Source organism: Dermochelys coriacea, chromosome 2 (assembly GCF_009764565.3).
Source record: "Dermochelys coriacea isolate rDerCor1 chromosome 2, rDerCor1.pri.v4, whole genome shotgun sequence".
NCBI lineage: Eukaryota > Metazoa > Chordata > Testudines > Dermochelyidae > Dermochelys > Dermochelys coriacea.
The window spans coordinates 91,450,331-91,476,990 of record NC_050069.1 but is presented as its reverse complement, the minus strand read 5'-3'; the positions used below and the strand labels follow the sequence as shown (position 1 = coordinate 91,476,990).

Genomic DNA, 26,660 nt, shown 5'->3' with positions numbered 1-26,660 from the left:
GTTGTCTTTTTCATTACTCATCTACTTCTCATTTTATCCAGTAGCATATGAATGTATAATATATGCCTCTGTTGTCCCATTGTAGTGACAAGTGAAAGGAGATAAGGGTTTAACTGAAAATGTCCTTTCTTTGATATTGTGTGTGCTTTACAAATTTTGAAATAATGGGGAAAATATTTTTAAATGATTCAAAATAAATAAAATCTTCTTAAAATGATTAATTATCAATGTCAATATTATACAATATAATATTAGATACAAATATTATTAGATACAAAATCCAAAGCAATGGTAATTATACATGGCATTCATCAAGTAAGTACTGATTTGGCTCTGTTTTTTCTATTAGTAGAACATGAGGGTTTTTTTAATTCTGAAAGCCCTTTTAGGAAATTGGCCTGCACCTGTATAAAAGAATTCCACAGAATCTATTTTTAATAAAATAGATATTGTACAGAGGAGATCAGCTTCCAAAATGTTTTAATTGCATTTTGGGAATTTCTATTCAAAGCAAACAAAAGTAAAAACTCTCACTTGTACAAAGTTATCTCTAGGCACTATGGGAACTTTGAGACTGTATTGATTCCAATATCTATATGCATAGCGGTTATATTTTATGATTTGTAGTTATGGCTTCTATATTTTTATAGTCACAAACTGGCTTTACATAAGAATTTGGTTTTATGGTGACTCTAATCAGGTCCTTATCTTCTCTCTGAACCTTTTGTCTTTGTGTCTGTGTTTTGCTGCATGACGAGCACATTCATTTACTGAACTGTGTATAAAGTAATGTCATTGGTATTTAACATTGTGTTTATAACTGTTTGCGCTGCTAGCTGCTACACTGAAGCAACCATGCTGTTCTCAAGGCAGTCAACCCTTGATGATTTAGATGGACCAGACACTGTTCCTAAAACAAGTGAGCGCTCTCGACCTAGGCTTCGTAAAATGTACAGCATGGATATGTCCTCCTCATCAGCTGACAGTGGCAGTATAGTGTCAAGGTGCTTAACTCATGCATGCTTTGTTCACTCATTTACCCTGGCCATTCTACATGTGACATTGTATACGTGTGAAGATGTGTGTGTTTAAAACAATTTGCATGCTTATTGGAAGCTTCATTCCCTTGTATATTGTGACAAGACTGAGGTACAAGACAGTATCATAAACCAGTTATGTATTTGTTGTTTTGCTTTTTAAAAATAAAAAAGTCCCCTATTCTTTTATTCATTATAACTTGATCTGTAATTTTGACCTTTGAATGTTGACTCCTGCATCCATATATAGGAACCTGAATAAAAAAGGGGCTGATTTTCAAAGGTGCTGAACCCCCAGCAGCTGCCATTGACTTCAGTGGAATTTATGGGAGCTCCAGCTCTTCAAATAATCCAGTACCTAAATATGGATTTAGGAATCTAATTTTAGGCACCCAGGTATGCAAATTTTGGCCACGCTCCTTTAATTTTTAGCTACTCTCTTCAGAGGAAAGAATTGTTAAATATGTTTTGAATTCTCTTCCACTGATTTACAGACTCTGAAGTTTTGGAATTAAGACAGGGGAAATTATTAAGAAAAGATAGCGAGCAATATAAACAAACAGTGAAAGAAAAAACATAGTAGAGAATTGTTCCAGAGCTGTTCACTTAGTTTTGCAACTCAAGACTAAAATTGCCTAAATTTTATATGGCTTCAAGATATAAAAGCAATGTTTCAAATTTCATTTCAAAAATAAAATTGTATGGCATATTAGATCATTCTACTTCCATATTGCAAGTTGTTTTAGCAACTTCTGGGTGTTGATTTATTTTGAAATTCAGCATTTTACATTCTCACTCATTAATCATCTTTAAAGGAACTATTTACTATTGAGAATCATCAAAATGTACATTCAAGCAACAGCTACCATCAGTATCTTCTGAAAACACTCACTAGAAGTTAAAAGGTGACCTAACATAGCTGCAGTTTGAAAGTGGTTTCAAAGGAAAAGGGTATAGAAATCTATTTTGAATTTTGGCAGGAGGTAGTATTGTCAACTGGCTTTTACAATAGCAAGCGTATTATCTATATCTATCTATATCTATATAGGGTAAAATCCTAGTGAAGTCAAAGGGAGCTCTACCATTACCAGCCAGTATTTCAAACTTTGTCTCTTTGGCAAGCAGTAAAAGGATGTGATGCATGTAAAATCCATGTTGTTCCTTTTTATTATCTGACTGTTGGAGCTGGGATGGGGGCAAACTGGAAAGGGACATATGGGAGCGAAGAAAGAGAAGAAACTAGGAATAGGGGAAGAGTGGGGCATAGCCAAAAGAAGGCAAGAAGCAAAGCAAGGACAGGAAAGTAGCTGAAGGGGGATAGCCAGATTCTCAGTTAAGTCAATGAGCTGCAACAGTTTACACCAACTGAGAAGCTGGTGCAGAGAGGAGCAAACACAGAATGGAGACAGGAGAGATGAAAAACACATAAAGTGGAGAAGAGCTTTGTCAAGCAAGGTGGAGAAGCAGAGAGGTAGGTGAGCAGATAAAAGTGAGTAAGAACAATATGAAAAGAGGAAGTACACACAGAAGAGGAAAGAGGCAGGTAAGCCAAAAAAGTGAAGAAGAAAAATGTAGAGTGAACTGAAGGTAAGATACCATAATACCCTGCTACTCAAACAGTTATTTACTCTGGATGGCATTACTCCATGTTTGCAATTGGCCTATCCTTTTATATAAATATAGCATGAAACGTGAGGGGATGGATTCTGTGTGTCCAATTGAATTTTGCCTGCAAGCTGCAGTTTTGAAATGATAAAGCTATGATTGTTAGAAATGTTACATTTACAATTAAGTATGTGCATTCCTATATTATACTGTAGCATCATCCAGCTCACTTGAAACAAATGTAGAAATATGCTCTAATTGTGTTTAGAATTCGTTTGTTCTAAAAAAATTGTGTGCAAATTCCCTCTTTGTCAGCATTAATTTGTCTTGTCTTGGTTTGGAACTGTATTGAATCACTGCAAGCTCAACATGCAATCACTCCGCGTGCAAATGGATCAGTGTTTTTTATGTATAAGGAAGAGGTGACAGCAGTACATCTTCTGCCAACTGCAGTGCATTTTCAAAGTTTGGGAGCAGAGTGAGGGCTTGCCAATATTTCCATGTTAAAACAGAGTTAGCAAAGTTTTCTGAGTAATTGTGTTAAGAGAGAAATCCTTTTTCTTCCTCCTGTTCCTGACAGTGAACCTACCCAGGTCACCATGCTGTATTCTCGTCAGGGCACAACAGAAACCATTGAAGAAGTAGAAGGGGAGCATGAAGAAGAAGGGGCAGGTTCTACATCAAGACGAGAAGATGAGGTGGACTATTATGGCTTGGATTCAGAAGGAGCTGCATACACTCCTGATACTGACGTGCCATCATACTCTGCTGCAGATGGCAATGCCGAAATCCCACCTTCATACAGCAAAGCTGTCAGCTTTGATCATCTTTCCTTCAGTTCCCAAGATGACTCTGCTGGCAAGAACCTCATGATGGTGAGCCCAGATGACAGTCAAATTGACAAGCTAAATGATGCTATCCTCCCTCCATTGACACACGACCTGACTGCCAGTGAGCTGCTTCTAAACAAGTAAGAAACTTTAGAGAAGAAAAAACTTAGTCTTTGAAGTTTTCCTAAATACTTTAATTCCTGTTTTAGGAGGTGTTTTCTGTCTAACTACTGCTGTTATTAGTGAGGATTTTTCTCTCAAAAATTGGTTTTAATTGTTGGGGTGGGGCTGTTTCTCTCTAATTGTTTTAATTTTATTTGGGAAAGGTCCTTTCTTCTAAAATTACATGGGAAAAAAATCTCTGCTTCTCCCCCAACATACACTTAGTTAATAGCCCCCATTGCCATTGGATTTCTGCAGTTGAAATCCAATGGCAATGCTGCACTCCTTCATGGGCTGCAGTATACTCCCCTCCCCACCAGGCAGCCAACAACTTATGCTGGTCAGTGCTTGGGAGTTGGAGCCAATAGCTCTTCTTTCTCATCTTCCTTTGTGACATCATTCTTCCCAAGGACAGTAAGGAGGCAGCTTTCCCTGTTCTCCGTTGCCTACAGACACTGAAATTCTGCCCAGCCCTTATGCAGGCCACATAAGATGTGAAAAGTCTCCTTATTCCTTCCTTTACCACAGTGCACTTGCATAAGGGCTAGGCAGAATCTCAAATCCCAGAAATGATCCCATCAGCTCAGTTATAACTAGACCAAAAGGCACCACACTGCCTGAGCAAATCAAGTGCTTTTTCGTCTATGCTTCCATATTCCTTTGTTTTTCATGTATTCAACCAAATCTTTCCAAAGGCTGGAAAATTCAAAGTGTTGACAAGACAAAAAAAAGCTCTTCTTTTATGCTGTGATTGTGCAGTGCCTACTACAGCGAGGTTCTGGCCCATGACTAGAGCTCCTAGGCACCACTATAGTACAAATAATAATAAATAAATGACACTAATGAAAAGCGGAGAGATTTAAATCTATGTGAGTTCATGTAATAATTTTACACTTTGTCACAATTTTATTATGTTTTTAACATCCACTTGTTTTTTTTATTAACAGTCGGGTTTACCCTAACAGTCAAAGGAGACAAGGCACATCTGGTGGCCAAAATAAAAATGGCATTCATTCTGATCTCACTTACACTAATTTCACACCAGTGTAACTGTACTGACTTTTAATGGAGTTATTCCTGATTCCTGGTATAAGTAGATCAGAACTGGATCCAATGTCTCACTACCAGAACATGATTTGCAGATGAGGTGCAATGATTAGGTGTTTATAGGGAAGCTGATTGTTTTCATGTATTAAATACCAAACTAGCACTTACAAATGGTTTACTGTAAATTGTGGCTGGAGTTTAATGTTACATGAATTTATTTAGCATCAGACTATGTTACATATATTTGTTTAGAATACCAAATTCTGTTCATGTCTACAGATTTTCCAACAGAATCTGGAACCATTATAAAGGAGAAAATGGTAATAATAAATATCAGCTTTCGTGAATTTCATATTGATGTCATTCATGGAATTCTTCTTCTCACAGGATGTTTCGTGATGAAGAGCTGGAGGAATCAGAGAAATTCTACAGTGGTCAGCCTCGACTATTGCTTCTCGTTTATGCCCTGTATAATACACTGGTGGCCCGGTCAGAAATGGTGTGTTATTTTGTGATTATCCTTAATCACATGATCTCTGCCTCCATGATTACCCTTGTGCTTCCCATCCTTATATTCCTTTGGGCCATGCTGTCTGTCCCCAGGCCTAGCAAACGCTTCTGGATGACAGCCATTGTCTACACTGAGGTATGCCATTACTCCTACATCCTTATTTGACAAACACATTGGGAACAGATAACATGCTTTTTTGCAAATAAAAGTGAATAATAAGCTGCTCAGGGCAGGAATTGTCTCTTTTCTGTGCTTGTATATCTCTTCTTTGGGCATTATAATAGAAATATATACTAAAAATAACATCCTTGGGCATTGGTGTGATTGGTGAGAGGTGATTGTTTGATTTTTCTGTGCTGCACTTGGCTGACCTCCTTCTAGTTTTAAAAAGGCAACATCTACTAATAGCTACCATCTAGTGGTATCCAAGATACTGCAGTTACTGTCTCTTGTATTTATAGGAAAATAACTGCGGTATCTCAAATGCCACTGGGTAGCACCTGTTCGTAAACACTGATTTTTTTCATGGCGATCCCTCTAATTGGAATGTATGAAAACATAATTAGTTTTACAGAACAATAAATGCACTAATTAATCTAATTTTAAAAAAAACATGAAATAGTCACATGGTATTTCATGTTACTGACATGAGGTTACTTGTCTGTCAGTTGAATGGTGTTTGGATAATTGTTCTTGATACATTATGTTTCTATATAGGTGACCATTGTTATCAAGTACTTCTTCCAGTTTGGCTTCTTTCCCTGGAATAAACATGTGGATTACACCAAAGATAAACCTTACCATCCGCCCAATATTATTGGTATAGAAAAGAAAGAGGGTTATGTGCACTATGACCTTGTTCAGCTCCTTGCTTTGTTCTTCCATCGATCCATTTTAAAGGTAAACTGAGATAAAAGGCATGTCTTTATTTTATTTAATTTTTATAGTCATTCCTATGACGACTCAGCACAATGAATTTGTCTTCACAGTACCCCTGTGAAATAAAATATTACTATGCCCATTGTACAGATGGGGAAACTGAAGAACAGAGAGATTGTATGGCTTGCCTAGTATCATACAAGTTGGCTGTGGCAGAACGAGGAATAGAGTGGAAACCTTCTGGTCCCACTGTGCAGTGCCATTCTCCCTCTGTCCCTTGTTAATCAGCGTTTTTACAGGTTTAATTACAGGTGTTGAGTTAACATTACTTTAACTTTTTTAATTAAGTTACTTTATTTTAAAATGAAAGGAGTACTTGTGGCACCTTAGAGACTAACAAATTTATTTGAGCATAAGCTTTCGTGAGCTACAGCTCACTTCATCAGATGCGCATCCGATGAAGTGAGCTGTAGCTCACGAAAGTTTATGCTCAAATAAATTTGTTAGTCTCTAAGGTGCCACAAGTACTCCTTTTTCTTTTTGCGGATACAGACTAGCACGGCTGCTGCTCTGAAACCTGTCTTTATTTTAAAATGTTTTTGCCATTTAAATTGTGAAGACTCCATTTTCTAAGGAAATGTTTGGCCTTGAAACTCATTAAAAGCCTAAAGATATCTCAACAAAAAAATACTGATCTCATTGCTGACTTTGCAGATTGTATGTCCCCAAAGGTAGGCAAAGTGGCCATTTCTTATGTTTGGTGTGTCCATAGCAATGAGTGAATCATTTATTCGTCCTTAAGAATTTTTCAAATTATCAATACAGTCAAATCTTAATTGTCCAGCACCAAGCAACTAAAAGTCTTATGTGTGAACAATAGATATGACACCTGAGATTTATCTTCAGCACACATCTTTTGGGGCTGCTTAGCCAGTATTGTTTACTTTCATACTGAAATACTTTAATGACATTTGTGTGAATGGACAATTGATCTTTTTCTTTTTTTTTCTTTCTGGAAATGGGATGAAAACGGAGGGGAGAATTGAGGTGTACGGCTGAAATGAACCAAGGAAAATATCATGGAAGGGATATATTTTGATAAAATCCCTGATTTTATGGCTGTGGCTCATTCATAATTTTTCCCCAAAAACCTAAGGACAGTACTGCCCTACACATAATATCGTTGCAGAATTTAAAACTGGCACCTACTACAACACAAATATAATAATATCTCTAACTAGATTTATTCTAAAATGGACATTAAGTAGGCACTTCCTTTGCCTCGTTAGTGTCCCAGAACACATACTGATTGCTATGTAACTTTCAGATATTTATTATATCTCTTTAGTCAAACAAACTTTAATGACTTCAAATTAAAAAGGGGATCTGAACCTTATAAATATCAGAATACAAAGACAGAAGATGCTCATAATTATATAGTCTGTTTTGCAGCATAATAAATATCACCCTAACTTAAATACAAGAGTGACATGCTTTTCCTCCTTTCTCCACTAGTGCCATGGGTTATGGGATGAAGATGATGAAGGTGAAAGCTGCAGTAGTAAAGAGGAATATGGCGATGAGCTCTCACTGACAGCAGGCAGGAGAGATTCTGCTGACTCTTTAAAGTCAGTGAACCTTGCGGCTTCTGTGGAATCCATACATGTCCACTTCCCAGAACAGCAGGCTGCCATCAGGAGGAAAAGTTCCAGCTGTGGGTCACAACTTTCACACAGATCCAGTTTGTCCTCACACAGGTCAAAGAGAGGTATGTGTCACAGCACTACTGAGCCTTGAAAACCAGTAGCTCAGTTCTGATTAGATGATTCTGTTGAGACCTTTGATGTATTTCTGTGGAGAGCTCAGAAAATATTTAACACAAGGGCTGCTTTGTGAGACTGGGAAATATGCGAATCAAAATCCCGGATACTTATAGAGATGGGCCCAACCCAACACCCAGAAGTGAACACCCTCAACTTTGATGAAGTTCAGATCCAGCTCCAAGCACTACAGCCAGCGCTTTCTCTATAATTTGCTAGCACTGAACATTCCAAATCTTTGGGAAGGTCCAGATCCAAACTTTATGGCTCAGCACCATCTCTAATTAGCAGGAATTCATAGTGAACTTCTTTTTGTTAACATCTGAGTTCATATGGTACCTGAAGTGAGGCAAGTATTGATTTGTGATATTGTGACGGATCACCTTCCCTATCTCCTGAAGAGGAAGACTTTACTAGATAGATAGATAGATAGATAGATATCCAAATCAATATCACAAATCTATCTATCAATCTCTCTATATATACACACACCATCCTGGCAATTGAAGCAGGCTAGTCACATCAGTTTTGGTACAAACTCTTTTTTATAGCCATATTAAGTCAAGGTTTGATTCAGCCAGTTGTCAAGTCTGTGTCAAACAGTCAAGACTTTACTATATATGTATATATTAAAAAAAAGGTGTCTGGCTTCATTTAAAAACTTCTTAAATGTGTGACTTATTTACATCTGTGATTTTATTCCTTCAGTATTTTTATCTAAACTTTAATTTTAATTGGATGCCTTCTTTCTTGTTTTCTTCCTCCCATCCTCACTTCCAGGGAGCACCAGTACACGAAACAGCAGTCAGAAAGGAAGCAGTGTATTAAGCATCAAGCAAAAATCTAGAAAAGAGCTTCTTATGGAAAAGTTTCGAGAACAAATGATCAAAGCAAAGGCATTTACGATTAAAAAGTAAGCACATTTTCTCTAGGGGACTGGAGAGGTGGATAGGGGAAATTACAGTGAAATAACTTTTTAAATAACTAAAAATATGCTACTCTTAGTAAAAAAATAAGTTATAAAAGTATAAATTTATCAGGGGACTGGATGATTCAGTAGATTGGTGATAGAATACAGATGCTTTCACTCTTGGTCACCAATTCACATATAAACAAAACAACAGTGGCTTTCAAAGTCCATTTGAAGGCTAATTGTTGTCCTTTGTGAATGAGTTGGTGGACTAAGTGAATTTCCTAGTGGGCAGGTATTTGCAGAACATTACAAAAATGGCCAACACAACAGGTAATAATTGGCTTCTGTAAAACACCGTGAACCCCAAAAGTGAAGTGTATAATTAAGCAAATTAATGATATCAGTCCCTTCCTTTTGTAAGCTTAGGAACTTGAGTTCAAGGTACTTGTCTTAAATCAGATTGTGGTGTATGTTGTTTCAGGACTCTTCAAATATATGTGCCCATCAGACAGTTTTTCTACAATCTCATTCACCCGGAATACAGTGCTGTGACTGATGTTTATGTGCTGATGTTCCTCGCAGATACTGTGGACTTCATCATCATTGTGTTTGGGTTTTGGGCTTTTGGGGTATGTTATGAGAGGCTTGTTCTGTAAATCCTCTTTCAGAATCTTCGCCACAATTGTGAAATACCATGTAGAATTTGTTATCCCAAAGTTATTGTGATGTTTTCCTTCCCAGAAACATTCTGCAGCAGCAGATATCACCTCTTCATTATCAGAGGACCAGGTACCAGAGGCATTCCTTGTGATGGTGCTCATTCAGTTTGGGACCATGGTGGTAGACCGAGCACTGTACCTCAGAAAGACTGTCATGGGAAAAGTCATCTTCCAGGTCATTCTTGTTTTTGGGATACACTTTTGGATGTTCTTTATCTTACCTGGAGTAACTGAAAGGTAAACCCATTAAAAATAAAGCATAAGAGTTGAATAACATCATTTTTCAAGTTTATTCCTAATTTAATTTGAATGAATTACAGCTAAAGACTGAATCATAAACAGGTTTCTTCTTGATCTCATTACCAATGGATTGTTTAAGTACCTTTTCAGAATAATTAGTGCTGCAAATATGGAACTGCTTGAATGGGGAAAGACTGAACTCCGTAAAACCATACTGAATTAGAACTGACTTTAGGGGGATAATTTTGTAGTTACTGTATCATGAAGATCTGGACACAGAGAACTACATTCAAAGTTGAGTTTAAGGTAGTCAGAACTGACATAATGCAAACTCTTGGGCCATCCCTGCTTTAATGAATGCTTCCTAACAACCTCCTGTTTCCTATAATAGCTCTATTTTCCACCCCCTCAACATTAAATACGCGACCTTTTTGTACCTGTCATACAGCTATTGAGTATTAGGTCATAATTTGTCCCAGCAACTAATGAAAAAGTGCAAACTTAAAATTCCAAGAGAGTTGCATTGTACCTTGCATATAGTGATAGAATAGTTTACTGAGAGGGGAAAAATGGTTTATTGCATGTGAAGAATACAAACAAACTAATTAGAAAAGACAAAAAGACCCTCCTTTGCATTTAAAAATTGTCCTTGAATGTATTTATTATATTTTTCCGAGTGCAATAGTAATTACAACCATGCTTGAATAAAACTGCTATTCTCCCAATGACCTCCTACCTCAAAAGTTACTGAGCATTGAAAAGGGAGAGAAAAATGAAGTTTGGGATTGTCAGTTTAATTTATTGTTTAAAAGAAAAGGCAACAAAATCCCTCCTGATCTTTACCCTGTCTTTAAGAAATATGTATCTCCTAATCTTAAATCTTGAATTTGCATTTGAAACCTGTCAGGGTCAATTTAAATCAAACTGATTTCTATAAACCCATGAAAGTTCCTTATCTAGAATAGTTTTCCAAAACAACTCATTGAAAACATTGGCTCATATCTTACTCCCCAAACACTGTCCTTGGTGAGGAGTTCACAGCATGCTGCTGAGCTGTAATCATGCTAGGGACCACTCCACTTCTGAGATGCCCACATAAATAGCCTCTTCCCAGTTTACATGGTCTAAATCAGCATCCCTGGTCATTGAGAAACAGAGATGGATCCCAACCATCAGTGATTTTCTCACACATTCCAGGGACCCTGGTCCTCTGTCTCTGACCCTTATCATCACTAGAGGTACATTAATACTTGCAGGCTCTTTTGGGAGAGAGGCAAGACCAGAAATCCACAGTGTTGCTTGTGGAAGGGTGAGTAATACATTTGCATGTGTACCCCATCCACCCGGCTGCAGCTTCACAGCAAGCTGCTCAAGGAATGGATGTGGGACTTCTCCATAAGCACACTGAATCTGCCACTGGGAGATTCAGCGCAATGAACAGCAGGTGAAACAGCTGTACAGTGCTACTGTGTTGCTTACAGCCCTGCAAACATGAGTCAGGATTTAGCCCAATTATGTAGATTTTTTGTTATTAAATATCTACACTTTCAGATGTAGTTTTTCTCTAGAACTGGGTGACAGCCACAGAGGGACCTGAAACCAAGGATTGATTGCAGGTTTTCATAAATGAAGAGCTGAGAGATGTGCAAAGCATTTTGGATTAATTCTGTAGAACATAGATATAAAACTCATCCATTTTTTCTCTCTCCTTTTAATTGCAGGAAATTTAGCCAAAACACAGTTGCCCAGCTCTGGTATTTTGTGAAATGTGTTTATTTTGGGTTATCAGCATATCAGATACGTTGTGGTTACCCAACCCGTGTTCTTGGCAACTTCCTCACCAAAAGTTACAACTATGTAAACCTCTTCTTATTTCAAGGGTAAGTGTATTCCCACTCTCTCTCAGCCACCCTTGTATATATGTAGTATGAAGGTTTAATTGTCACTCAGAAGGCCTCATTATTCATGACTTAGTTCTGCAGGTCATTGCAAATGAGTGCTAATAAAACCTTTATTGCATATCATATTATCATACCACCACAATATATGCTGCACATAATTAAAGACAAAAGCTATTTTAGAAATGTTATCTGCTCTTTAAATCTATGAGTTTTGCTATGAGCCCAATAATACAGACCTCTAAAGGAGAGAGAAAATGTAATTAATCCATTTTTAGAATTCTAACAATTACCTTACATAGTTTACATAAAAATCACTGTAGTTTCCTATATCCCTGGACCTTCCAGGTCCAGAAACAAGTGCTGTGTGTCCTATTGGAAAGTTTGGACTCTCCACTTTTCCAAGTTTAAAATGCTCTTTCTAACTCTGCAAAGAAACAAGATATCTGACTTTAAACCTGTCACTGGAAAAAAATAGTGTCTCTCAAGTTGCTCAGAGATATGGAATATTAGTAGTTACCCTTGGAAAGATGGCTCAGTGGGCAGAATGCAGGCAAGAAAATAAAAGTACATGATACTCTAAATGCAGTGCATAAATATTGCCATCACATATATACTATGAAATAGCTATAACATGAGCCACAAGTTGATTAACAAGTGATAATTTTTTTAAATGTCAAAAGTGTGGTGAGATGAATCATAACATTTTAAGACTACGTACACACTCTTCAGCCTATTAAAGAGGGTCTTTCATGTTGGAGAAATTCAAATTTAAACTTGCCTAAATCATTCACATTTTAGTTGTCTCTTATATTTTGTTTACCATTATTGCTAATTATTACTGACTGCGAGTCTGAAAAGTTTTGGGGTTCTGTGCTTGCCAGCTAAACAGTTCATACCATAATCAAATTTATCACAATCCCTTTGTTCTAATAATCCAGGCTGTATTCCAAGATTTTTAGTATGTACTGGTTACAGTCCAGCTAGAAAAATCACAGAAATAGCTTTCCTCTCACTATAACAGTGTTTCTGGTTTCACTGGCACTAGGAAAAAGAAAGTGGAAAGGTGGATAAATATTAAATAATTCAGTTTAATTAAAATATTTTTAAAAGGTAACCAAACAATTTCTGAACCTCAGAAAGTATTCAAGTTGTGCAAAAGCTACTTTGTGTACTCACAGCCCAGCTTCTCCTGTTGATCCTACAGTAAAGTCATAAGGCCAAACTTCTCTACACAGTTACAGCCCTTGCATCAGGTAGTGCAAAAGCACCACAAAGCAAATGACTAGCAGAAAATTCCCTTCCAACTGAACTGCAGTCGGTTCTTATATCAGTTTCTGCCTTTCCCTCTCAGTTTAGGAGCTATGGCAGAAGGGAAGAAGGGGCTTTGGCCCAAGAGAGAATCTATCCCATAAAGTTGCATCTATGACGCTGCCATCACACCCATGATTATTGATTACAAGTAACATAAGTGCATGTTTGACTTTTCTACAGGGTTATTAAAATATGGTGAATATCAATAATACCCAAGCAACCCCAGAAAATGACTAAATGCAATTGTTTTCACATTCATGTTTTCTATTTTCAATTCTGAACCCCTCCGTTAAGCTTTTTGATATTTAACATTTGTGTAATTTTCCCACACATGGTGTAATTTTATAAGATCACTAAAAATTATCTGTGTTCCTTAATTAGATACAATGCTATACCTCACTACCGCACAGTAAGATAGTTCATCTACTATACTGTCTCTCCTTTTAGATTCCGTCTGGTTCCATTTTTGACTGAGTTGAGAGCAGTAATGGACTGGGTTTGGACAGATACCACTCTGAGCCTTTCCAGCTGGATCTGCGTTGAGGATATTTATGCTCATATATTTATCTTGAAATGTTGGCGAGAGTCTGAAAAGGTAAGAAAGCTATGCAAGTGATTTAAACCCTTTTTTACACCCAAAGTTAATTGTGGTAATAATGAAGAAAAGCTGCCAATTCATGAGTTTCTAAATTAAGAAAAATATATCAGAAGGCCAGATTTCTATCAGAGAGGCCTAAGGTTCATGTGCAAAAATATTCATCCAATTATGTGCCTGTGTCTGTGTGCAATTTCTGCAGATGAAAATTTGAATGGCTTTCCAGCATCTAACTTCTTGTTTGTGCCTAACTAATTTTCCTTTCATTCATACAAGTTCTATGTAAAATCATGGTAATTTGTGTCTGCCAACATAGATACTCAATTGTAGACCTAGATTTCAGGGGTGGATTTAAGAATAAGAGAAGGTAAGCAAATGAACTCAGGTTGTCCAGAGTTGGTGGAAGAATAGTCAAACAACGGGGGCCCACTCTACACTACAAATTATGTTGGAATAACGCCACCGCAGTTACTGTATTATTCAAACACATGCATACTTGGCTGCTTGTGTTAGCACTGTGCATACTCACCGGGGATATTTGTCAGTTCGAACAGTGGTGCACCACAGGTAAGTATCTCAGTGGGTTATGTGCCACTATCTGGTGCAATGCCTTCTGGGAAGTTTTCACAATGTATTGTGGGATAGAAATAATTTGCTCAGGGATCTCTAGGAGCTAGGGGTCAAGTTCCCAGTATGCAACTTTCTTTGTCCCATAATGCCATTCATATCCCATAATTTTTGCTCCCTCTTTTAAAATCCTACAAACCTGCATGGCACTGTTTGGTGTCTGCCATCTCTGACAGAAGCATGGAGCCCAAATAGCTCTGTGCTATTTTCATGAATGTTACAAATGCAGGATACATGATTATCAATTATTATCAGAGTCACAGGAAGAACTTCAACAGTTGGGGACATAAATATTTTTTGAGGACAGTTTGCTAAGGGACATAGCAAAAAAAAATTCAAGGTTGCTGGTGGTATTCATGCAGTTGCAGATGGTGAAGCGCTGCTTCTGAGCTCGAGAAACAAGCACTGACCCATGGGATTGCATCATGCAGGTTTGGGATGACAATCCGTGACTGCGGAACTTTTGGATACGAAAGGCCAAATTCCTGAGTCTGTGTGCTGAGCTCATCCTGGCCCTCCAATGCAGAGACAGCAGAATAAGAGCTGCACTAACAGCTGCAAGCTTCCAGAGTGTGATGGCCACTTGCTCTTCAACACCAGATTGGTATGGGTCAGTGGGAAATCCACAGTGGAGGTTTTTGTCGTGCAAGTGTGTACAGCCTAGTCATCTCCCCCACGCAGGAGTGTGACTCCTGCCAATATGCAGAACATAGTGGATGGATCTGCAGCACTGACGTTCCCAAACTGCAGTTGGGCGATAGACAGCACACACATCCCTGTTTTTGCACCAGCCACATTGCCACACAGTACATCAACAGAAAGGGCTACTTTTCTGAATTTCTGTGATTATGCAAGCATTGGTGGATCACCAGTGATGCTTCACCGATATCAATATGGGCTGGTCAAGAAAGATGCATGATGCTCACATCTTTAAGAATACAGGGCTGTTCAGAAAGCTACAAGCAGGAACATTCTTTTTTGATTGGCAGAGTACCCTGGATGATATTGAAATGCCAATTGTTGATCCTGGAGGACGCAGTCTATGCCTTGCTTTACTGGCTTATGAAGATGTACACTAGCCACCTTGATAGCACCAAGGAAAGATTCAACTACCAGCTCGGCAAGTCCAGAACAACTGTTGAATGTGCTTTTCATAGACTGAAGGGATGCTGGCGGTGTTTACTCACAAGATTGGCTCTCAGCAAGAAAAATACCCCAATGGTTATAACTGCCTTCTGTGTCCTGCATAATATCTGTGAAGCAAAGAAGGAAAATTTGCCATGGGGTAGAGGGCTAAGGTAGAGCGGCTGACACAGGGCTATTAGGAAAGCCCAACATGGAACTATGTAGTTGCAAGAGACTTTGATAGAGCACTTTAACAATCAGCCACATTAATGTGCCATGCCATCAATCTTCTTTCATTTGCTGGCCCTTAAAAAGTTTCAAATGGAGGTGCAGACTCCTTTGGAAATCTTAGACATAGTCTGCGGACCCCCAGGAGTCCGCATCCACAGACCACATGTTGAAAACCACTTCATTCTGGCCCTGAACGTTTGTGAGCTGTTAGGAATTGTGTGTAGTGCTTGGTGTACATTTGTATATGTAACACTTTGTCTCTTAATGACTGTATGAATTATTCTGACTTTGCTATGCATTTATAATTGTTACTGTTTTTCACTGAAGCTATGAATTGGGTGGTGCTTGCTGCACATTTACACATAGAACTAGGTGTTTTGTTGAATCTCTGAGTCCTATGGTACTGGGTGCTTGGAGTACTGCTATACTCACTGCACTATGTATAGTGAACTAATAAAGATTTATTTTCAAAAAACAGAATTTTACTGACCAACAAAAGCAGTGGGGAAAAACTTGTAAATAAAAAAGGGCAATACAATACAAACTTCTAACATAAAATAACAGAACAGAAATTTAAATTTAGGAAGGCAGCAAACATTTTTATCCACTTCAGTCCACAAATGAAGTCCATTGTGGCTATCCATACACCAACTATGCCTCTCACAGGTAAGCATATGTGAAGCTGTGGTTGTCCTTACTGTCCGTAACCATGGAGTGGTAGGTATAGGGATGCGGCCTCTGATGCCATGCAGAATGTTGTGGGGTTGTCAAGGTTCCTTCCCCACTCTGAACTCTAGGGTACAGATGTGGGGACCTGCATGAAAACCACCTAAGCTTATTTTTACCAGCTTAGGTTAAAACTTCCCCAAGGTACAAACTATTTTACCTTTTGCCCTTGGACTTTATTGCTGCCACCACCAAGCGTCTAACAAATATATAACAGGGAAAGAGCCCGCTTGGAAACGTCTTTTCCCCTAAAATCCTCCCCAAACCCTACACCCTCTTTCCTGGGGAAGGCTTGATAAAAATCCTCACCAATTTGCATAAGTGAACACAGACCCAAACCCTTGGATCTTAAGAACAATGAAAAAGTAATCAGGTTCTTAAAAGAAGAATTTTAATTGAAGAAAATGTAAAAGAATCACCTCTGTAAAATCAGGATGGTAAATACCTTACAGGGTAATCAGATTCAAAACATAGAGAATCCCTCTAGGCAAAACCTTAAGTTACAAAAAGACACAAAAACAGCAATATACATTCCATTCAGCACAACTTATTTTATCAGCCATTTAAACAAAATAGAATCTAATGCATATCTAACTAGATTGCTTATTAGCCCTTTACAGGAGTTCTGACCTGCATTCCTGCTCTGGTCCAGGCAAAAACAACACACAGACAGAGAGAACGTTTGTTTCTCCCCCCTTCCAGCTTTGAAAGTATCTTATCTCCTCATTGGTCATTTTGGTCAGGTGCCAGCAAGGTTATCCTAGCTTCTTAACCCTTTACAGGTGAAAAGGTTTTTCCTCTGGCCAGCAGGAATTTTAAAGGTGTTTACCCTTCCCTTTATATTTATGACAGGGATGTAGGGAGTTGCAACCATGGAGTTGTCTAGGGACTGCAAAGGGTGGCGAGTCTGTGATTATTGGACATGTAGGTCAACTAGGGTCTGCTGTGTTTTCAGCCTGAGAAGCCCCATAATATCTGGGTGCATCTCCTGCTGCTGCTGAGATTCCTGGGTTTTTCACTGTTTTCTCCTGTCCTCTCTGTGCCATTCCAGGCAGTCTGCCATGTTGGCCCACCAGGCCCTTTGTTTGCAGTCCAATGCAGCACTGGCTTGCAGGGTCTCATTGAACATATCCTCCCTCCTCCTATTCTTTCTCCTCCACACGGTCAGGTGTTCTGTGGGTGGCACCCCTTCAGGCCAATATAGCAGCAGCTGCCGATAAAATAGATGCATGTATAATTGGATTTACAGCCACAATGGAAAGTGAAAGTTAAGTTTCAAAACTCCCTTCCCTTATTCCTTTAAAACTTTTTAACCAGGCGTGTTTATTGGCAATTCATTTTTGGAGTGCTTCTGCACAGAACCACTCTCCATCCTCAGCCATGGTGAGCATGGCCCACCAAGGGCAAGTATGGGGGCAAAGGAGGAAGGCATTAAGATTTTTGCTTGCATGAAACAACATTTCAGTGCCTGTTTCATGGGTATGACTATAAGGCAATGGCACTGGATATTGGCATTATTTTCCAAGGCGGTGGTGATTTTTTTCTGATAACTTACTCCTGAGGGTAACAAAGGCACAGAGTACAGCTGCTGCTGACATCCTGAAGTTGTCCAGGTCCATATGCTGCTGGTCTGTTTTCAGCTGGTACTATTGGTACTCATCCCAGAGTGTCATGGTAGAAATAGGGCTGCCATTCCTAGAAACCTTCAAGAGAAGATTGCAGAGTATCTCCATGAAAGTTTATTCAAGATCTCTCAAGATGATATAAGGGACAGCCCTATGTACATAAACAAACCCCCACCCCGCCTCAGAGCAGATCTCCTCCTCCTCCTCCTCCTCCACTCCTTCCTCCTCCTGGCTGCTCACAGCAGGGGTCTCTAGCTCCTTGGGGGTATCCCAAGTGGTTTGCAGGGTGCTGGTGGAGTCTCCACCAAGTATGGCATGAAGCTTGGTAGAAAAGCAGCAGGTCTATGGCTCAGTCCCAGATCAATTGTTGGCCTCTGCTACGCCTGCTTCAGTTCCTTTGCTTCCATGCAGCACAGAGACTGATTCTTGTCATACCCCTTTGTCTGCATCCCCTTTCACAGATGTCCACATTTCTACGACTGGTCCCTGGTGGTGCCAACACAGCCTCTTCTCCTCACAGGTCCAAGAGACCCAATATCTTTTCTCTGGTCTAGGTAGGAGCACAGCTAGTGTGTGGAGCTGGCATGGTCAGTTGGGCAGTTGCACACCACAAGGAAGAGATGCTGTGTGTGCTCATCAAGCTGGACAATCAGGGACAGGCATTTGAAAAATATGCAAGATGTTTTAAAGGGGTTCTGGTCTCTGACCCCTGAGCAGTGGAGTTCACAACTGTGACCAGAGCAGTCACTGTGGGGCATTTTGGCACAGTTGCTGGAGGACTGTTAGGGTATAACAGTGTCCTGTAGTGTGAGACAAATAGGTCACAGTGTCTACACTCTCACAGTGTCTACACTCCCACTGTGTTGACCTCTGTAGGTCAACCATGGTTCAGTGCTATTTCGGCAGCTGGTTTTATTGCATCACCTTAACAGCATGCTTACATGGGTGGGAGACAAATTTGAGTGTAGACAAGTGCACAAATACATCCACGCAAGGTGCCTTACGTTGACGTAACTTTCTAGTGTAGACAAGGCCTAGCTGAGTAGCCAGGAGTAGAACAGCCTTGGCAGCTTGTAACAGAGGTCAGTGCAGATGAGAATACATAGCCCCCACCTCCGCCTAGACCACAATGGAGGTCCAAAGAATTCCCCTCCTGCTTCCTTCCCATCCCTAGTTTTTCCTTCATTCTCCTTTCTGCACTATTCCCCTATTTTTACCTTTTTATTTGTTTCCACCTCTTTGATGTAGCCTTTCTTTGTCTTTCTTTTGTCAATTTTTAAAACATTAGACTCAGACGGTTTAAATGAGTTAAGGTTCAGTTTGAATAAAAATCGGGGATCCTGGATTCAATGTTACCTTTGTAAAAAACAGCATCCAGATGCTTGGTTGTTTTGCCAATTTTAAAAAGAAATTAAGTGTTACTTTAGGAATAGGAAATAACCCAACCATTCAGAAAATAATAAAATGGCCTTATATTTGAGTGTTTACTGACATATTTCTAGTTTTATTATAATCCTACTTCTTAACTGTACTTGATTTCAAGGTGTGTCACTTAGTTACAAGTAAATTAACCAGATATCCACACATACCCGGCATTTAGTTGTTTACATTACCATGAATTGAATTGCATCACATCACACATTTCAGAAATTAATAGGGAAAGATACAGGGAGTAATCCAGTTCCAATTGTGCTCTACGTGTTGTTTTTTCTATAATAGGAACATTCTATACTGTGCTATGGAATAATTCTAGAATATATAAGTTTCCAAGTCTAAGTCATGATGTGTGTGCCAATGACACACATTGCCATACTTGCTAATGGATTTTGCATATCTCAAAAATCTGGATGTTAAGAACAAAATAACTGATGGTAACTGAGAGTAGTTCAAGGTACCTCTCTGAGTGGTATTCCTGAGTAACTTGGCTATTACTAACTCTCTGAGCTGCTTTGTAATAGCATTAAAGGTGCCTGAAATAACCTTCTACAGATAAATGATATGTCCCTTGTGAGCTCAATATGATATTAATGAAAACAGTGTCTTGTAGTGTGAGACAAATGGTTTGACACAATCCTTCTAAAATGTAACTGATTTGTTTTAAATATAGAGTTGTATTACAAATGTAATATTCTCTTAGGGCTTTATGGATTCATGTTGTAAAGCAAGAACAATTTCCTGAAAGCCAGATTTCTGGCAAGTGTATGCGTGCAATGCAACTTTATTTTGTATATGCCATCTTTCATATACATTTTATTTCAAAATGTTGTACAGAGTTAATGTTTGCTGTGTTGGTCCCAGGACAATCTGTAACCCACTAGCTGCTCTTTATTGTCCTGTGACTGCAGAGGTGTTAACTGGCAGCTTCACCTTGAATGGTTAGACTATGGGTTAACTAGTTATGCTAAAAAATCTGTTCTGCCTTCTATTTAGCTGGGACACTCTGCCTTTCCCAGACATGAAGAAGAGCTCTGTGCGAAAGCTTATCCCTCTCACCAACAGAAGTTGGTCCAATAAAAGCTATTACCTCACCCACCTAGTCTCTGTACAGAGTTAAATCCTATAAGAGAACAGGCAGAATAAATCACAGTGATGCAAAGACATTGTATGTGCTGGTGAATCCATTAAAGCATTCAGTCATGAGGTCAGTAACAGAGGGGGAGAGGAATCATAGTGGGGCGGGGGAGGGAAGATTTATTTTCTGATGTGATGGGAAAAGAGAAGAAGAGATGCAAGATTGTTCTAGACCCCAGGAGCTGCAGAAGAGAAGGCTCTCACTCCAATAGTGGACATATTGTGGAAAGGGAGAGCAAAGATCCTGGTGCTAGGCAAGATTAAAGAGCAGGATTGGGGATCAGAGACAAGGGATGTGGGCTGAGAAGCACTCTGGGGCAAGCCCACAGAGAGTTTAAGAACAAGGAGGACAGTTTTGAATATATCTGAAGTGTATGGGGAGTTAGTGCAGTGTAAGACTGAAGTTGTATTGCTGAAAAATAAATACAACCTTTCTCTGGAAGAAAAACTACAACATTTTCAGGAGCTAAAAGGTTCAATTCTGTCTAAAAGGGATCTGAGATAAAACAGTGTTTAAAGCACAGTTTGGTGAAAGTTGATGGCTTCAATTGGCAAAGAATTGAGCAAACCTTTAGGTTTTTTAAGTTTTGGTTCACATGGTTTCATACCTTCTGTTTGAGAAGAAAGTTCAAATGAACCTCCGCAGTGTTATCTCATTTGGGATTGGGAACATACTGAACCCCACAGAGTTTTGCAAGGTTTTCACCCCAAGCCCTAAAATGACCCACATTCACTTGAAACTTACCTCCATGTTTGCCTGAAACTCAACCAAGTTTCAGTCAAATCCCAGCCCAATTTTGACTCAAAATGTTCATGAAACTTGTCCTTAACTAGGTTTTCTCGTGAGCCATGAAAGAGGTTATTGTTTATTCATACATGGGTTCATATTAAAACTGTCCCACTGATGAACACATGGTTTGCTTTACCATGTGACTGTTTTTGTTGCAGAGATACCCACAGCCAAGAGGCCAGAAGAAAAAGAAAGTTGTGAAGTATGGAATGGGTGGCATGATCGTTGTCTTGCTGATTTGTATTGTCTGGTTCCCTCTGCTCTTCATGTCTTTAGTCAAATCTGTTGCAGGCGTCACCAACAGGCCTCTTGATGTATCAATCACAATAACCCTCGGAGGTTATCAGGTAAATGACAAAAGAAAAGTCAATTATTGCCCTATATTTCTTTGTGCTCTTCTTTACATTGAGCTGTCAAGGTTCCTTCCCACTCTGAAATCTAGGGTACAGATGTGGGGACCTGCATGAAAACCCCCCTAAGCTTATTTTTAACAGCTTAGGTTAAAACTTCCCCAAGGTACAAACTATTTTACCTTTTGTCCCTGGATTTTATTACTGCCACTACCAAGCGTCTAACAAAATATGACTGGGAAAGAGCCCGCTTGGAAACGTCTTTTCCCCAAAAATCCTCCACAAGCCCTACACCCCCTTTCCTGGGGAAGGCTTGATAAAAATCCTCACCAATTTGCATAGGTGAACACAGACCCAAACCCTTGGATCTTAAGAACAATGTAAAAGTAATCAGGTTCTTAAAAGAAGAATTTTAATTAAAGAAAAAGTAAAAAAATCACCTCTGTAAAATCAGGATGGTAAATACCTTACAGGATAATCAGATTCAAAACATAGAGAATCCCTCTAGGCAAAACCTTAAGTTACAAAAAGACACAAAAACAGGAATATACATTCCATTCAGCACAACTTATTTTATCAGCCATTTAAACAAAACAGAATCTAACGCATATCTAACTAGATTGCTTATTAGCCCTTTAGAGGAGTTCTGACCTGCACTCCTGCTCTGGTCCTGGCAAAAGCATCACACAGACAGAGAGGACCCTTTGTTTCCCCCCACTCCAGCTTTGAAAGTATCTTGTCTCCTCATTGGTCATTTTGGTCAGGTGCCAGCGAGGATATCTTAGCTTCTTAACCCTTTACAGGTGAAAAGGTTTTTCCTCTGGCCAGGAGGGATTTAAAGGTGTTTACCCTTCCCTTTATATTTATGACATGAGTGTACTGGAGTTACTGGGTGAAACTCTGTCAACTGAGTTATGCAGGAGGTCAGACTAGGTGAGCTCTCCTGTCGACATAGAGTGGCTGCATGAGCCATCTGTAAGCTGGCTAGTGTAGTCGTGGTCTAACATTTAGGACATGGCTACACTTGCAGATGTAGAGCGCTTTGAGTTAAACCAGCTGTCGTAGAGTGCAGTAGGGAAAGTGCCGCAGTCTGTCCACACTGACAGCTACAAGCGCACTGGATTGGCCACATTAGCAGCTCTTGCAATGGCCACAGAAGGCATGCATTGTGGTAGATATTCCAGTATGCAAGTGGCTGCAACGTGTTTTTCAAATGTGGTGGGTGGGGTGGAGTGTGACAGGGAATGAGTTGTGTGTATATGGGGGGGAGAGAGAGTGGGTTGGGGGGGCTGAGAGCCTGTCAGCATGCTGTCTTGTAAGTTCAGACATCAGCAGGCTCCCCCTCCACCCTGCCCCTCTCTCTCACACACAGCATTCCACGGTAATGGTTGCTTTGTCTTGGAGCAGATAAGCAGCCGGCTGTCAGAAACCGAGCTTCCAAAGGGCTTATCTGCATTCCTACAGCAAGTTCAAAACAATGAGAAGAGTGGCCACTTGACTTAAGGGGATTATGGGACGTTTCTGGAGGCTGATCAGAGCGCAGTAATGCAACACCTCATTCACACTGATGTCCGGGCGTTTCAGCCAAGGCGCAACAAGTATTAATCTACTCACTGAGGTGGAGTACCAGGAGCGTTCTAGCCATGGAGTCAGAGCACTCTAGTGCCTTGCCAGTGTGGACAGGTAGTGAGCTAGGGTGCCCGGGGCTGCTTTAATGCACTCTAACTCGCAAGTGTAGCCAAGCCCTAAGTCTCTGTCAAGTGTTGGTGCAATCTGGAAAGTGAAAAGAATGTAAACAAACTGGAGTCAGATATTTGGCTGATCATTCCATATTTATCTCGTCTCTTTCACTGGGGCCTACTTTTGTGCTAGCTGGCCAATTTCGGGGTCCAATCAGATTTTGAAAGAGCCCAGCTAGCAATGTAGTTTGTAGGGATGCCTTCATTTATCTCACTGAAAGTCACTGGGACTTAGAAACCTGAGTGTCTTGGTCACTTTTGAAAATGAGATTTGGAGACAGATTCTTAAAGGAATTAAGGAACCTAATTCCCATTAAATCAGTGGGAGTTAGGTGCCTAAATACCTTTACAAACCTGTTCCCCTTCTTCTCCGGGCTACTAAATGAGTGAGGTATTGCAATGCTAAGCAAATCAATGCCTAAATATCTTTAAAAATCTGGGTCTGAATCACCTTTGAAAATGGGACATAGACACCTAAGTACCTTAAACACTAAAATTTTACCTTATATTTCCCAGGAAAGGGGTTATGGGGGAGAGGAATGATCAGAGAGTCCGTTTTCGCTTTGCCTTTCTTAGGAGCGAGTCTCATGGTCCTTTGTGAAATTTTAAAAAATATTATTTCCAGATTAAAATATGCTGTGGAGCAATTACAGAAATGAACACACAAGATTTCCAAAGTGAATATTAACTTGGGACATTCACAAACGGCCACAGGAATTCATTTCTCTGAAGGAGTAAATCTAAAATGACAGCTGTCAGAAGTGTGATAGCATATACAGAATAGCCTCCGTTTATTGTCTCATTCAAGTTTGCTCCGACGAATGCAAATAGATGTTTGCCTGAAAGAAATTTCAAATGTTGGAATTTCCACATATTTCTGGATGGGATTCCTTAACATTAGGACCATTTTGGAACAAAGCTTGGTGAAATGTTTTGATTTAGGGGTAGTTTTGTTTTCCCCAAAATTGGACCATTTAAGAAAATTTGACAAGAAATTCAGAGCTTCAGTTCTGGAAGTTTTTAGATCTCATGTGTGACCTTTTCTTCCATCCCTGAGAATCTCTCCCTGTGGCACCGAGGACTGACATAGTCTTAGTCTGAAATTCACAGAATGTTTTATTTTTAATGTAGAAACAAAATGAAATACATTTGACAAGGATGTGTTATTTTATTTTCCAGCCTATTTTTACAATGAGTGCTCAGCAGAACCAGCTCAAGGATTTGAATCAAACTGAGTTCAATTCATTTCAAAGAGAATATTCGGGTAATACTGTAAGTAAAATGTGGAGTGTTTCATCATTTTAAGAATTTGTGTGTATACGTCCAGTGTATTCTGATTGGCCAAATCATTCTGTTTAATTTCCTTTGGGTGACAATAAGGGATCAATAGTGCTGGCCTTATTAAGATGATTAGTTTCATTGAATTTGTCTGAAATAAGGACTACTTACATGAATAAGAGCTTCCAAGGGTGAGACCTTTAAGGGTATGTTTACACTACAATAAAATACCCACAGCTGGCCCTGGTCAGGTGACTTTGGCTCCTGAGGCTGTACAATTGCAGTGTATACATTTGGGCTGTGGCTCCAACCCAGGCTCTAGGACCCTCCCTAAGACGAACCCTGAGTGTTTGTCAGTAATCATTTCACTTAATAGTGTCTGCAAAGCTACTTTAGGTTTCCTTGGTAAGAGAAAAGCATTCAAAAGCAGACCTTAAATGCATGTGGTAGCCAGTTTTTCAGTAGACTCTATTTAAAAGATGTCAAACACACTTTGCATCATATCATTATCTAAAACTATAAACACTATCAACATGCCTTCCCCTAAAACAAGCGCATTGCATCTTATGCCATGTTATTTGCCAGCAGTTGGAACAAATATTTGTCCCATACTCACCTTCTCCTTTGGTAACAAGAGTCTGTAAGCCCCATTCTTCTATGCAGAATTCCCCATTTTCACTTTGCTAAAAGTGTTACTTATATAAGCAGATGGAGTTTGGGGATAGAAATGTAAAATTCATTAATTTGGACTCTCCCTGACTCACCTCACCCAGAGTAGAAGGGGAAACACGGCTAAAGCCAAAAGAAGATACCCCTGGCCATGTTCTGTGGTATCTTGGGCCTCCTGATTTCTACCTTGCACTTTGAGAAAGCCTCAAGTTACCATGTGGTCCAATGCGATGTCTGGTAATCTACATCGCATAGAATTTGTCAGACGAATGACATATAATGGTAACCACTTGTGCTGTGTGGCGCCCCTGTGAACTTGCTTAAAGTAAGTTTGAGGTGCCACACAAAACAAGTGGGGACTAGAACATATATTATCTCAAATTAAAATGTGTTCTGGATAGCTCATTAGCTCCACTAGCTTAAATGTGTATTGAGGACCTCAGAAACAAAAGCATAGAATCCATATGCTTAATTTTATTCAGGCCCATTTTTGCAAATGTTTTTTTTTACCAGGTTAGGTGGTTTTGTTTGTTTTTTAAATCAGTTTCACTAGCAATGCAATTTTTTTTTTCACATCAATGACTTCTAGTCTGGGCTGTATTTTGGGTAAACCTCTCTTCTCTTATGCCTTATCCGGTGACTGAGAAAAACCATCAATTCAAATCACTAGACTTATAATTAGTAGTACACCTACAGTTCTGGCTGACCTGTAAGAATAGTTGTGTGTTTCGTGTATGTTAAACTTTCCTTTCTCTTTTTGCATGTACAGGGTGCTTTGCAGTTTCTAGAAGGCTATGGAAAAGAAGATATAACTGTAGCAGAACTAGAAGGGAATTCAAATTCATTGTGGACTATCAGCCCTCCCAGTAGAAAGAAAATGATTCAAGGTCTCCGGGATTTTTCTGCTGAGTTCACTCTAGTTCTTTCATGGAGTATTCAAAGGTAAATAGTATGATGATATTGGCAGATTGATTGTTGGGCTAGGGCTGCTGGTTTAATGGAAGTGTTTTGCATTGCCCCGTATGTGTGATGTGTTTATTTTCCCATCCAATTCTCTCATTCACCAGGTCAGGAAGGCTGAGAGTGGGTGGCTGGAGAGGAGATGGGGAAGGGAATGATCTTTGTCGCTCAACAATGAGCCCTCCTGGCAACAAAAGATAACATTCATGAATTTTAAAGGGGAGCTTGCCTTAGAACTCCTGAACAAGAATGCCCTTTGCCAGGCATTAGCACCTCCAAGATGGAAACTATAAAAGCAGGAGTAAAATGATCTGAGATTCAGCATGGAAGAACATAGGGGAAAAGCAAGTTCTAGAGTAGGACTATGGTGCTTGAGCTTTTCTACCAGTGAAATATTGT

General features: G+C 39.4%; 1 protein-coding gene and 1 long non-coding RNA gene across 2 annotated transcripts in view; one reads left to right on the top strand and one right to left on the bottom strand.

The window, feature by feature from the left end:
- Nucleotides 1–26,660, top strand: part of PIEZO2 (piezo type mechanosensitive ion channel component 2) — a 448,530-nt gene that overhangs the window by 404,557 nt on the left and 17,313 nt on the right. Inside the window, exons 38-50 of the mRNA XM_043508112.1 lie at nucleotides 837–1,004; nucleotides 3,223–3,612; nucleotides 5,069–5,327; nucleotides 5,910–6,092; nucleotides 7,587–7,839; nucleotides 8,672–8,804; nucleotides 9,286–9,433; nucleotides 9,546–9,760; nucleotides 11,485–11,643; nucleotides 13,423–13,570; nucleotides 21,424–21,612; nucleotides 24,534–24,626; nucleotides 26,071–26,243. Coding sequence (XP_043364047.1) covers nucleotides 837–1,004; nucleotides 3,223–3,612; nucleotides 5,069–5,327; nucleotides 5,910–6,092; nucleotides 7,587–7,839; nucleotides 8,672–8,804; nucleotides 9,286–9,433; nucleotides 9,546–9,760; nucleotides 11,485–11,643; nucleotides 13,423–13,570; nucleotides 21,424–21,612; nucleotides 24,534–24,626; nucleotides 26,071–26,243 — 2,511 coding nt within the window. The remainder of the gene's footprint in view (nucleotides 1–836; nucleotides 1,005–3,222; nucleotides 3,613–5,068; nucleotides 5,328–5,909; nucleotides 6,093–7,586; nucleotides 7,840–8,671; nucleotides 8,805–9,285; nucleotides 9,434–9,545; nucleotides 9,761–11,484; nucleotides 11,644–13,422; nucleotides 13,571–21,423; nucleotides 21,613–24,533; nucleotides 24,627–26,070; nucleotides 26,244–26,660) is intronic.
- Nucleotides 17,414–26,660, bottom strand: part of LOC122458724 — a 29,350-nt gene continuing 20,103 nt past the window's right edge. The window contains exons 2-3 of the long non-coding RNA XR_006278916.1: nucleotides 17,835–17,974; nucleotides 17,414–17,489 (exon numbers count right to left, since the gene is read on the bottom strand). This is a non-coding gene — a long non-coding RNA (uncharacterized LOC122458724). The remainder of the gene's footprint in view (nucleotides 17,490–17,834; nucleotides 17,975–26,660) is intronic.